Source organism: Acanthochromis polyacanthus, chromosome 17, assembly GCF_021347895.1.
Source record: "Acanthochromis polyacanthus isolate Apoly-LR-REF ecotype Palm Island chromosome 17, KAUST_Apoly_ChrSc, whole genome shotgun sequence".
Taxonomy (NCBI): Eukaryota; Metazoa; Chordata; class Actinopteri; family Pomacentridae; genus Acanthochromis; species Acanthochromis polyacanthus.
In genome coordinates this window covers 10448470-10462815 of record NC_067129.1, presented here as the reverse complement: position 1 = coordinate 10462815, position 14346 = coordinate 10448470, and the positions used below count along the sequence as shown (strand labels likewise).

Below are 14346 nucleotides of genomic sequence, written 5' to 3'. Positions count from 1 at the left end.
TAAGTTAAAACAACAGAGATGCAGAAAGATGCTTCTACAATAAGACATGTTTAACCCCTTTAAAAAAATGCAATCATCATCTCTTCCTAGAAATGCCTTATGCAACAAATAACAGTTCTCTGTGGATGCTTTTCAATAAACTCTTTTATGTTCTCACAGCGCCACCTAGTGTACAATCACCACATATCTACTAGAGAGTCAGTGCCTCTCTCTCTCTCTCTCTCTCTCTCTCTCTCTCTCTCTCTCTCTCTCTCTCTCTCTCTCTCTCTCTCTCTCTCTCTCTCTCTCTCTCTCTCTCTCTCTCTCTCTCTCTCTCTCTCTCTCTCTCTCTCTCTCTCTCTCTCTCTCTCTCTCTCTCTCTCTCTCTCTCTCTCTCTCTCTCTCTCTCTCTCTCGTATTTGCTCTCCTTTTCTTTAATTTTCCCTTAGAGTATAAATATACACATTTGGGAATCTTGATACTTTTGCTCAGACATGGTGCTGCAGAAAATTTACCTTTGTAGAAAATTACTGCAAAGGTGGATCCAAAACCGAGGCAGAGAAATAACAGACGCCACATGGTGGTGCTGTTTAATAACCACAAGTTAGACCACACAACAAAAATTCAGCTCCAGCTCCAGCAGAAAAGCAGTGTGACAGACAGGTTATTGAGATTCTCTGATGGCTGATGGAGGCAAAAGTAAGGACACAATTTGGTTTCAAAATTATGCAGACACACGAACCACGTGGGGGGATCGAAGAGAAAGCAAGAAAGAGGCGACAAAGGAAGAACGTTTCAGTTAAAAGAAAGTAGGCATAACTATTTTTTTACCACGCCAAAGCTCAAACAGGAATTCAAAGAAAGTTAAGAGCACATGTGGTTTTCAGTGACTAAGCAAAACAGATGAGATCATTTTAAATGGGGCTTTGGCGGGGCCAGGGCCAAGTGGCCCTGGAGCTAGGTGGCCTGTTGGCCCTGATGGGGCCTGCTGCTGCTGCCCCGGGTGCAGGCGACTCTCATTGATGGTGTTTCCTCTTTCTGGTGCTTCTGCTCTCAGCCAATACACACTATTATTTCTTTTACAGTAGTGTGCGTGTGCGTGTGTGTCTGACTGTCTGTGTGTGTATGTCTGTGTGTTCTTAGGAAGTATGCTGTGGGGCAGGGTTTGGGAGGGATGTGGGCCATTGTCTTTTTATTGTTTTTTATTGTTTGTTTTTAAATTGTTAAGCACTTTGTGCTACTTTTGTATGAAAAGTGCTATACAAATAAACTCTGATTGATTGATTGATTAAATCTAAATCTCTGTAGACTAACTGAGTGTGTGTATATACAATCCTAATGCTTATTTTATGCAGACTTCAGAGCAAAAGCTTTGTTTTTGTGCGTCTGTGTGGCTAATGCCAGTAGCTCCTGAGAATCAGCTGCTGGGGACAAATGGCCAGTGACAACACTTCACATTCTGTTCATTTAGATCAGCTATTTCGGTCTCGCTGTCAGATTCCAGGTCTACTTGAGGATTCATCTGGCGGCTCAACATTTTTTAGCGAGAGTTTCTGACAGGCTCTCACAGGCAGCTGAAGTGTAACTGAGGACACATGCAAGTGTGTTTACATCTAGACAATAAGCAATACTCAGTAAGAAGTAACTGATTAATCAGTTAGTGGATCAGGAGAAAATGATTAATTGCTGTTTAACTCAGTTATCAATAAAATATTTTCAAATGTTTTATGTTTTTTTGACTTTTTGTTTGCACTGCTGGATAGCAAACATGTCAGCATTGGGATGTTTACAATTTTCTGAGATTTTATAGATGAAAAAAGCTGTCAAGCAATAGAAATATATATATATATATATATATATATATATATATATATATATATATATATCATTAATGAAGACTGACGCTTACTTAGAGTGCAAGAGCTCAACAAAACTCATGTCTGCATATTTTTCATGTAAATTCAGAGGCATTTCTCTGACAGACGGCTCACAAAGCCCCCCGAAAATTTGAAGACTCAACTGCTAATCTACAATAGACTCCCAGCAGCTAAACTGAGGACATGGTGAGGTCAACATAATCCAGCCCACAGAGAGACCACGTTTCTGAGGGACGAGGATTCGCTGCACTCTGCCAGAGCAGCTTAGCTCAGTGGAGCTGTCCGCGGTGCTGAATCCACTGCAGCAAGCCGTCAGGCCCTGAAAGGCGGCTCTGAAAAACCTCGACGAGAGAGACTGAGGAGGCAGACAGGCAGACGGACGGATGGACAGACGGATACTGGAAAACAGCCGGACTGACAGAGTAACAGATGGATGTACTGACACAAACAGAGAGAGACAGAAAACAGAAAGGGCAAAGCGTTTGTTGTGAGCACTACGAGCATCTGATGTGAAGGAATGAAAGGAGCAAAGGAGTGAAAAATATTATATTGATTGACAACGCTTTAATATTTGAGCAGCAGCTTGTCGAGGCAGCAACAGGCCTAGAGGTGGGATCATAATTGGTGTATGTCGGGACATTTCAGAAGATATCTGAGTTTAAATTAATGTTATTCTGTAGAAATGAGCAGTTTGTCTACATTTACTAGTCAGTGATGTACTGTATGTTTTCTGTGTGTTTCTGACATAATATTTATTTGAGAAGCCAGAAACTAATCAGATTACAATATGGTACTCGATCGGTACACGGGGTATGATCCAAATGTGTACTATATGAAAACATGTGCTGCATATCTTCTTATAGAGCATATTAAACTATCTGCAGAAAAGGTTCCCACTCTCAAAATGAAACAGCCAAAACACATTTCCTTATTCTCAAGAGGCTTTAAATCATCTCCTCATTTCCTCTTTCACCCGAAAGACACACAGGAACTAGCAAGCAAAGAGCAACAGCACCTGACAGGAGAAAAGGTAGACAGAAATTGATCTGAAAGAGGCACCAGGGGAGGATAAAACCATCTGCCCCCCTGAGGGAGAATTCACACCCCACATGACCCCCCCACTGCCTCAATCAGCACAGTGCAAGCAGCCCCGATTCATCTGAGGGCCGACAGAGGATGAGAAATGACGGAGAGGGCCAGGAAATTAAGTCAGAGAGAGAAAGAGAAAAAAAAACAAGAAAGAAAAAGAGAGCAGCGGTGACGTGAGGTCAATTAGCTGTGCAGCGGGCTGAGTTGGCACTGGTGTTACTGCATTCACCTCAAAGAAGTGCAGCAGACTGCCTGCCCATTCTGTTGCATAACAGCTTATGTAACAGCTTCTGCTCTCCATAGGGGGAAGCCAAACTTTCTCATGAAGCTATATATGTGTTTCTTTGTAAATGTGACTGCCGTTTCCAGTCTTTCCTGTGTCAAAATCCAACCTTTTAGTCATGACACAAATAAAAACTAAGGAATTACACAACACTGTTTCCCAAAGGACACAACATGACATCAGCTTCAACTTCTCTTTGTGCTGCCAGCGCTTCTATCCATCCGTCTCTCTTGTCTTTTATAGGGTCCCCTGACTTTTACCTTCATCTGTCTTGTCATCATTATCTGACTTATCTCTCTCTCTCTGCTACAACTCAAACAGTTCATTCCTTCACTGATCCTCCTTCATGTTTAGCTCCCTCATTGATCTCCTTCCCCCCGCCCCCCTCCAAGCTTAAATCCATTTTTGAAAATGAGTGTGCAAGTATGAAAACGTGTGTGCAGACAGAAATGTTATGAATGTGCTGCATTAATGAGCTAGAGCATGAGTGAATGAGCGCCCTGGGTGATTCCAGGATCTATTAAACAGGCAGTGAGGAGGAACAAGTAACTGACTTAAGGGAGTGAGTGAGTTTCTTATGTCTGTTAGTTTCTAGAGAATCAGGGCTGCAACTAAATACTCGTTTCATGGCTGATCAGAAATCAGTTTATTTTCTTCATCAAACAGTTAATCATTTGGTCTATTTAATGTCACAAAGTTGTGGTCTTAATTTCTCTGACCTTTGAAAATGTCTTGTTTTCTCCAACACACAATCCAGAATATAAACATATTAAGTTTCATATCATAGAGGAGAAAAATAGCAAATATTCTCATATAAAAGCTGCATCTAATGAAGGTTTTAACTTTGTTAACATGCCTATATGGTAGTTTTATATGAGAGAAGATGCATCATGAGTGAAATAAGCACTCAACACCTTGACTGAGTGTTTCTGCCTCAAAACTGCAGCATTCTGACGACAGATCTTCCACAGTTTTATACAAAACAAACTTAAGGAGCTAATGCTATTAGGTTTGCAAGGTTGAACTTTATGTAGAGTTACATAAAGACATTTTAAGGCAGGAAATAACTATTTTCATAGAAAAAACTTCTACATATATAATGCATAGAAATGAGTTTTGTGAGAGATTTTATCAATGACTAGATAGAAGTTTGACGGGTATTTTTGAAGAAAAAATACTAATCAATAAAGTCGCTGACAATTATTTCTCAACTAATTAATTAAACAAGCAGTTTCAACTCTACGGCTTCAGACAAACATGGTCTGCTTCATTTAACTCTCTATACTAAGTACAGAATGGGAAACATCTTTAAAGAGTGCAGCTCCAACCACAGTTTGACTGCTGTAGCAGACGAGAGTCAAACATACCTTCCTCTAGGGCTGTTAATTTGTCCTAAATCTAACTGTTTTGATTAGGCACTAACTTTATGCTTGGAAAGTGATTTTAAAAGGTACAATAAAGATGCACTTAAAAATGCCAACACGCTCATGAACACACTTTTGAGTTTAATACAGACAGACAGAAAAAAATGGAGCCATATGTTGCAGGAAAAAAAAAGTGGCTCTGATAATAATTAATTGATGGAAAAAAACAATACTGTTTTTATCATGATGTAACGCTTTCAAAAAATTCCAAAGCTACAGGCATATATTTTTAGTTTAAAAAGACACATTACAAAAAATTGTTATGTTGCGTATGAAAGTGGTACAAAGTTAACAAAGTTATTAATATTTAATTTTAAGATGGTGCAACTTCTGAGCCATTCCTCAGAAGAGCAACATTTTTTTTTGCCTTCCAGCTGGTTTGGAGAAGAGGGAGCTTTGTTCAGATTAGCTCTTAAGTCTAATCTGACAGCTGAGATATGTCGGCGTGGCTCTTTAGGCAACTAAAAGCATGAAGTTGGGACGCAATCTTTCAAACGCAGATTTATATGACACAGATTAGAGAGAGAGTGAGTGAGTCAGGAAATGAGTGAGTCAGACAGTGTGTGTGATGAAGTTGTGGTGTGACTAAGTTCTCCACAGTCTGCCTGCGATGGAAACGTCTGCCATCGATCCTAATTTGGCAGCAGATCCTCTGACTACAATCAGCCCTCCAGTTTGCTACAATCTCACTTCACTGTAGACAGAGGCACACACAAGCTGGCGAAGTGAATCAGATGGAGACAGGCGGACAGAAAGAAAGAAAACCAGTCTTCAGAAGCATACCCTAAATAACCCGTTTACACACAAAAACAGCTGTATAATCTTAGGATTTCTGCTGAGGAATGTGCTACAAGCTATTTATCATCAGTGTCACTTGCTGCAAATACATTATAGAATGGCAAACACACACACACACACACACACACACACACACACACACACACACACACACACACACACACACACACACACACACACACACACACACACACACACACACACAGTGCTGAATAACTGTGACTCAGCAGATCAGCAGGAGCAGATGGACTTTGCTTCCCACAATCCTCCTATGCAGTGCAAAAGTGACATCATCAACATACAATACATCCAAGAGCGATTAAAAACAGCTTACTTCTTTGTATACGAGCATAACATAATCCCTGCACTACATTATATGCAATATTTCTAAGATGCTGTAGCACCTTTTCTCCAGTCCCTGCAGAGCTGGATGCAGACCAATAAGGAGAGAGGAGGTAGGGAGGGAAGAAATTGAGAGGAAAAAAAGTGAGAGGAGAAGAAGCAAAAAACTGAAGGTGGTATAATGTGCAAAGAGACACACAAGGACAGAGCAGGGAAGGGGGAGGAAAAGACGAAGGGGCAGAAAGTGGGGGAGAGAGAGAGCAATGCCATATGTTGCAGCTCTTGGATTTGGGGGTGCATGCCGAGTGTGCTAATTAATTGAGGACCAAATAGCCGTAAAAACAACAGAATGTTGCCAGAATGAGACAGACTGACTGAAAGCAAATAAGGGGAAAGGAAGGTGAGGGGGGAAAAAGAAGATCAGAGGAAGCGTGGACGGCTGATAGACGTGAAGAGGGCAAATTTGTTGGCAGAAAACAAAAGCAAACATTATATAAGAGGATAAAAAGTGATGCAGATTGAATGAGATGCGGTACGAGCTGTAAATGAAACAGAAATCGGGAGACACAGAGGGGAAGGAGGCTGCAGAGAAAACAGAAGAGGAAGATAAAAGGATATTAAAAGCTCTTCGGCCTTGCCAACCAGGAGAAGAACAAGCCAACAATGCGGTTTAAGAAGTGAGAGCTGCAGTGCAGATGGTGAACAAGTGGTTTATTCTCACTCTTCTCCTACGTATAACCCTTCATCTAAGCTGTGTCATTTAATGAGCACAGAAATGTGCCACAGTTTTATTAGTGGCATGAACAAAAGAGATAAACAAAACAAAAGGGAATAATAATGAAGTTCGAAGTAACTTGATTACAATTAGGAATGTTTTTACAAGGAAAAGTCATATAAATAGTAGCAACATGCAGAAAGTCATTATAATAATCCCATAAATGTGTGAGTTTTAGAAGTAAATCGAAACTCCAAAAGATTTTTTTAAACTGAATTATTCTTAAAGCTCATTGGACATACTAACAAACAAACAAACAAAAAACAAAAATAGGAGTTTACAGCCATGCGAGGAGCTCTGTCAGGCTGCAATTAGGCGCAAACTTAGTTTGAGTTAAATGCTAATATGCTAAAAGCTTTAATGCCAACATGGAAAAGGTCTAATATTTATCATTTTCAACATTTCAGTTTAACATGCTATATGGTAGCAATTGCTAATTAGCACAAAACACAGAGTACAGATGAGGCCACCTAATGTCATCACTGCTGTACACCGTCAGCAACCAAAGAAAACAAAAGTCATTCAATGGGTAGAGATTGTTCTCTCAAAAGGGAAGGCTGGTGGTTGGAAAATTATGACCAAAGTCAGTAGGATTCATTCCCCGTAGACTAAGGCTGCTTGAGAAAAATTTAATGCCAATCCATTCTATAATTTAGCAGATACTTCAGTCTGGGTCAAAGTGGTGAACTGAACAACCAGGGGAGCAACAAGAAGCTTCCTCTGAATAAGACACAAGCTCCACTGAAAATTTGATCTCAAAAATTTATGGGTTTGTCACTAAAATATTGACAATATTCCATTTTTGCATATTTCATTTTTATTTTTTGGTATTTTCACCATCACACTTAAAATTAGCTTGCATGTGTAATTTATGCATGTGGGCGATTAGTCACTAGTTCACTTTAACAATCCTACCATCCCGGATGCGGTTCTTTGCGTCACGCAAAATTGTAAGCTTTAGTCTCTTTAACTCAAAAATCTAAAAAAAAAATACAAAACATAAATTAACTTCTTTGACGCAAAACAGAAGAACAAATCAAACCATCTGTTGTGCTGACAGAAGGCAGCAACACCTACCTCTCTTCTGCCTTCTTATTCTTGTTATTCAAATTCTTAATAATAAGAGTATGATAAATTACAGTTAAATCAAGTAAATAAAGGTTGTGTTTGTCAGTTCTGACCAGTAAAAAAAAAGAGGTTCTGCAACCGACAAATAGATTTACAGAAACATTAATATTACCAGCCTTAAGGCTAAAACTAGGAAAGCAGTTCAAAAGATGATTTGTGTTACATTGTGGTAGTTAGCAGTTCTGTTAGCTTAATCCACTCCAAAGAAAAAAATGTTTTGAATGTTTTTTTTAACAATTTAAAAAGAAAATCTGTCTAAAGACTAAATCACGCATTAACTAAATCAAAAATCATCTGCATAGATATCACTACTTATTAAAATTAAATGGGAGTTTTTTTTTGTGGCATTTGGATGAATTGACCCTTAAAGCCCTCTTTTTGTAAATGTTTACATTCTATTATGTAAATCCCGTCTTTTTTAGCATGACTAACCAATGTGGGAATCATATGACTTGCCCGTGCTGAGCCCATGGGCATACTAAAGGGTCTCATTAATGAGGCCTTCAATAATAGAATGAAACCAACCTTAGACATGAGTAAGTAGCATCACTTCATGCACTGGTAGGTAATTGCCTACAGTAAATGGCTAGTGATGCATGAGCAAAAAGCTGGAGGAGTCTATTAAAAAGCGTGTGTGTCACTGTCTGTGCCTAAGTATGCATGAGCCTATAGGCTCAGGGCTGGCAGCTGGGGTCCGACACAGTGTCTGCGCGTGCGTGTGTGCAAACACAGCTTAGATGTATTAATAGTCCAGCCACATCCGTGTCCTAAGCCACTTATGGGTCGTCTATCTTCTTCATCAGACCAGACCAGCCACACCATCCCGCCATGCTGCTGCATGACATCACAGCAGGCCGGCCCGTTCCTAGGCAACTGGATCAAATCATCATAGAAACCGGCGAGGTGAAGAGCTTGCCGAGAAATATGAGGTTGTGGTAACCCCAAAGGAGAGGGGACGGGCCTAAAAATAACACCTATCTGATACAGCGGGAGCAGAGACAGTGGGACAATCAATATAGCAGTGGGGGTGGAACCTGATCCGGTCTTTGTCTTCACTCCGATTCTCCTATTACAGACAGAAATATGATATCCAAAGTGATCACAGTAGAGTAAGCTCTCAGAGAGCAGAGTATACCGCACATATTGCATCAGATGCTCGTAGAGGCTTGTTCAGAGCTTGTCATCTCATCCCGATCTCATTATTTTCCATTCTTATGGTTGAGTGCCAAATAGGAAATACTGTGAGAGTGCTGAAAAGAACAAACACCAAAACTATTGTTTTACAGCAAGCATGCAGATGTATTGTTACTTAATTATACTGACTGAAATGTACAGGTGGCATTATGGTATTATGAACCATCAAGTGCCAAAATGTGCCACAAATGCCTGCTAAAAACTCTGAGTCACATTTATTGTATTAAGTATTTGAAGTTTTGTAAAAGTAAAAGAAAAAAAAGTATTTTAAAAAAAACTATGCACCTCACAGCAAGGCTTCAAACCAAACTCTATTACTGTATTAGTATTGAAAGGCTCTAGCACACAGACAGGCACAAAAGCAGATTTATACACTTAAACACACACATAAATGAAGAGGCGTAATAAACAGACTAGCTGTGGACTGCAGCTGAAAAAACAGACCTTAAGTAACCACATTATTCATCGAAGCACATGTCAGCTGCAGTATTTTCTCTAAATGGTGCCTCTGACAGTCCTTTTGAAAAAAACAAATTTAGGTATAAATCTTTCCCCACTGACTCTGGCCTCATTATAGGGGTTAATGAAGGTAAGAAGCCGAACTTCTCGGATGCTCTCTCTCTCTTTGCAGGCTCTGCTGGGACTCTACGTTACTGGCAGTCAGGCCCAGAAACCTACTTCTGCCGTGGGCTCAGCTGACGGTCGCAACCCACACACACAAACACGTAGACGTACATGCATGTAGCTGCACACACACAGACACTTTACTGAGCCTCTAAAGTAACCTAATCCTTGCGCACACTTAGGTAATTACTTATACACACTCCTCATAGTCAATAATGTATATTCGAGTGTCATTAATATACAGTTTGCTTTCTAGCCATCCCGTAACTCCTGCTTTGGGCTTTTTTTTCATTCAAATATGCTTAATCTATGAGTTTATTCATTAGTAAATGAGAAAACAGATTTGATTTTGTCATATCGAATCCAGTTTTGTGGAATTAAGGTCAGTTTCCTGTTGAACTAAGCCTGATTCTCCCTCCATGCAAAGGTCAAGTTAACACGGATTAACCACATTTCATAGGGGGTTTACATTTCCCACAAGCTTATCTGGTGTGTTCTGAGACCTTTCACCCATTCAGAAACAGGAGGCTTGTGCACTATTTCCTGTTTTGCATGCAACACATGTGGACTTCAATCAGTAGCCACTGCACGTCCAAATTTCTTTCTTCACCATTATTTCCAGTCTGGCATTAGAGTCCCACGTTCTACTCGTTCTCTGCTACTAATAGCACAATCACAAACTCTCCCATAGCCGATAACCCACGCCAGCATGCAAAATCAGACCTAAAAACAAGAAGGAGTTGATTCTGCGCTCAACCCAGCCCTGCCAATTTGGCAGTGAGTGTGTTACCATGCCTACAGGCCCAATCAATACCACATCTAAAAATAGCATAACCATAATAGTCTTACTCCCAATCACAGAGGGGTGAGCATGGCAGGAGCTTTTATTGTGTAATCTCCAAGATAACCGTCACCAGTGGCAAACCGCCGAGTTAGTCGAGCATATTGCAAAAGCGTGAGTTTAATCCCCAACAGCAGGTTTCTCGAGGAAAACCCGATACTGGGATTTTATTGGCTGGTGCTGGGATCTAACAGCGGGTCACTTCCTGCTGAGTTAACAGCGGATCATTAAATGGGCAGCGAGGCTTCAGCGGCGGGACGACAATGCCAGAGCAAACTCATGTAGATTAATCTTCAGAAGTGGGATAAATGGTAACACGGGGTACTAAAAAAAAACATTAAGGATGAAAAACACTCAGGGCAAAGAGCAAATTCATGAGCATGAGTCACAAATTGGCCATTTAGGAGATGATTGGTACTGTACGACATAAAATGGCAGAACGCCCTTGACGTCCAACACAATCTGTTTCAAAAATAATGGTGTCATTCTGATGCTGCTGCCAAGAGAAGAGTGTCACTGGAGTCAGTAACTTGGTGCCATGGCATTACAAAGAGAGGAGTTGAGAAAGTGGACAGATGGACGAAAACAATGAGGGAGGCTGGCATGAGGGATGAGGAGCAGCGTTAAGGAAAAGCAGAAGAGGCCAGACTTAAAGTATGTCACAAATATAAGTTAAAACCCTGACATGCTGGGAGAGATGACATCTTTCTCTCTCTGTGCTAAAAAAAATACCAACAAACATCAACATGTGCCACGGAGAGAGCATGTTTGACCTCATTCAGCTGCACAAGTTCAGTGCTACATCCACAAGCATGGGGACTACCAGCTTTAAGTGCTGTAGTTTCGTACATGTACATCACTCAACGCCCTAGACCACGCTCTTTTTATAGCCCTCCCTCCACTAGCAGAGAGAGAAGGAGCTGGATAGGTGGGTGGAGTACCAAGGGGGATGTGACTCGGTTTTATTTCCGAGGCAAAGCTCTGGCACACATCGCTGCAGCGTGGGAGAGAGCCCAGACTCCATTCATAGATTTCTTTCATCTCTACCTCCTATTGACCTCTTTCAGTCTCTGTGTCACCGTTTCCCTCCACAGCTCCGGCTACGAACGGGGACACACGTGTTCTTCATTCATAAAAGGCTCAGGGGAGGAAAAATGAAAGCCCGCTCATTAAATATTTAGCCTGTTTTTGATCCTTCTGTCAGCCTGATCTTTCACTCCACTTTTTCAAGCAAAACAAAACCGGCATCTTGAACAAACACCTGTGATGTTGTACTCTTCTCGTGCACATACAAACCAGCAACATAACATCTCCCTCTGGTTTCAGTGTTTGGTCTGTTTCTCTCACTGGAGCCACTCATCATGTCTGACACTTGCAACAAATCAACAGCTCCCATCGACTGGATTGAGACAGCTCGCCTCCAGTGCAGGTTAACAAGCAGCAATGGCACCCTGATTAAAAGTAAACACTAACAATGCCTTTAAAACATGCTGCCTACAACAACAGAAGCATTCAGCCCTATATGCTTTAACACATTCCGTTCAGGGAAATGAAGAAATGAGAAGTTTTCTCACCAGTTTGCCCTCCAGCGTGTAGATCTTCTTCACCACTCCGGAGTCCAGCTTGATGGCATCAGTGATGTCGGTGAGGACCTGTTCGTAGGAGTGAGCTGTCTTCTTGTTCAGCAGGATCCTCACAGCTTTGCGGGGCTTCACTCCGCTCCGCACCACTGTCACCAGCTTGGGCCGGATGAAGTCCTTGCTCTCGCGGCCGTCCGGGGCGCCGGCCTTGGAGCTGCCCAGGGAGGGGGGCCCTCGAGACGCCGCTGCCGAGGCCTTGACATTCACCGACCAGTTGGGGTTGACGTTCTTTGTGTAATCCAACTTTTTGTAGGCTTCAATGGAGCTGCACACATAGCTGTCACCTGTTGGGAAGAGGAAGGAGGAGGGGGATCAAGCAAAAACAGTCATTTTCTGGCAGACAGCTGCACAATAAAGACATTAAAAGTAAAATATTTACAGATTACTCACATATTTTAATATATTCTAACACTTCCAGCAGATTCCAATAGTTTATAGCTCCTCTCATGCAATTTCTAATGAGGTAATGTTACTGGCATGTAGCTATTAGAGAGCAAAACAGATCTGGCTAATCCAAGAGTCCAAACACAGGCTTCTTATGTATTGCCATATGGCCATTAAAAGTAATCTTTATAATAATCATCTACAGTGTGTTTCATTGGATTATCAAGTTTGATGGAGCAATGCACACAAAGATATACTTGCTCAAACCAGTCAATACAAGCAAATAGATGTTCACTATGCATTTTCCAAGTCGTATACCTCACAAGAAGGAGGGGGCAGGGCAAGATCACATGACATGGCAGCTCATAGGACAGGAAGTGTTCAAAAGCACCATGTAAGATTAGATTATACATGTCAATAAGGGTGATAAGGCACCGATGAGACCACGCAGATGCCCTGTGAAGCCTTTAGTCCAGATTTGGAATGAAGACAGGGTTGGAAATGCTCACAGGGGTAAAGAGTCAGGCTAATTCCTGGGTGGGTTTTCTGTGATGCAGACAAGGAAGAATGTGGTTTGACAGTGAAATCACAATGTGAGGGATACCTCCTTAAACAGTGCCCATTTTTAACAGCTTGGTCAATATTTGTGCAATACTTCTGTGTCCCATCTGAATAGAGTAGCCGTAGTCTAAACTGTCACTGAAATAGGAAAAGCTCATTTTCAAGTGGATTTTTGCTCAAGAGTTACTTTTGTAATACTGATTAGATTTGCTTTATGTCTATTTTGATACCCATGTTTAGACTCCTCCGGGTGTCCCGTGGAGCTGTAATCTCACCTTCTACCAGGTGATCAATGCTGGTGATCTTCTTGGAGCCATCCAGGGTGTAGATGGTCCGGACCCCCTGCGGCAGATTCACGTTGTCGGACAGGGAGCGGGTCAGGTCGGCCAGGAGCGCGTCGAAGGTCCGGAACCTGTCCGAGGAGATGGCGTACACGATCCCGTTGAAGTAGCGATCTCCGTTGCGGTAGAATCGGACCTTCTTGGCTCTCTTCTCCGCACTCAGAGTCTTCAGGGTCCGGGTCCGGTACAGGCTGCAGTGGGCGCTGTGCGTCGGACTCGGTACCCCGTTCATCTTGGCACTGGAGCGGCCGTACCTCTGACCTTTGTCCCGGTCGTCGAAGTGCTCCATCTCCATTTCACTACCCAGGCTCACGAGTACGGCTGTACTGTCTGGCGGCAGAGGGTGGGGAGGGGGAAACAAAAAAGAAAAAAAAAGTTTTCAAAAAGCAAGAGGTGCAGAGATGGAAGAAGGCAGTTTGCTGGTAAAGTAGCCAGCCGGTGTCCGTCGCTGGTGCGCGGTCTCAAAATAACCCCCTAATGACAGATTAAGTGCTCTTAAGCCGAGCAGTGGACAGTGCGCTTCATGACGACCCACAGCCTGACCGCATGAGAGTCGCTACGAGGCGCAGATGGATGGAGAGTCACGAATCGATAACAACCTATTAATTTGATCCTATAAATATTCACGAGATCCGCGAGGGAGCGCAGGAGAGACTCCCCAACACTTACCCCAACAATGATTCAGATCTGGAAGACATATTTTACTTTTTAATTAATCTTTGGATCTAGAAGCATGGCTCGTTAAAAAACACACATCTTTAAGTATGTTTACAGCATCATACTCAATCATTCTCATATCAGCTGATTGGCTTTCTTACCTACGCGAGCAATCAACGCTTCTGTGACGGTGACCTCCAGTCTGACTGATGCTTTATTCCCAAGATGTGAAAAAAAAGACAGAGGTTCCAGTGAGCTTGTCGCTGACACTGACTGCTGCTGATGTGTGATCCTGTCCTGGCTGCAGTGAGCCGCCTCCCCCCACTTGTGCGTCCCTTTGTTGTCCGAGTTGATGTGCGCCCCACCAGCGAACACCAGGACGCGTGTGTTTGTGTTTTGTGTGCGTAGT

At 42.1% G+C, this 14346-nt stretch overlaps 1 protein-coding gene across 1 annotated transcript in view; it reads right to left on the bottom strand.

Annotated features, from left to right (window-relative positions):
• The window catches only part of dclk1a (doublecortin-like kinase 1a), a 54694-nt gene extending 40477 nt beyond the window's left edge, over positions 1–14217 (bottom strand). The window contains 3 exon segments of the mRNA XM_022214359.2: positions 11929–12278; positions 13215–13610; positions 14099–14217. Of these exon segments, the coding sequence (XP_022070051.2) occupies positions 11929–12278; positions 13215–13575 (711 nt within the window). The 5' untranslated portion in view covers positions 13576–13610; positions 14099–14217.
• Between the last annotated feature and the right edge of the window lie 129 nt (positions 14218–14346).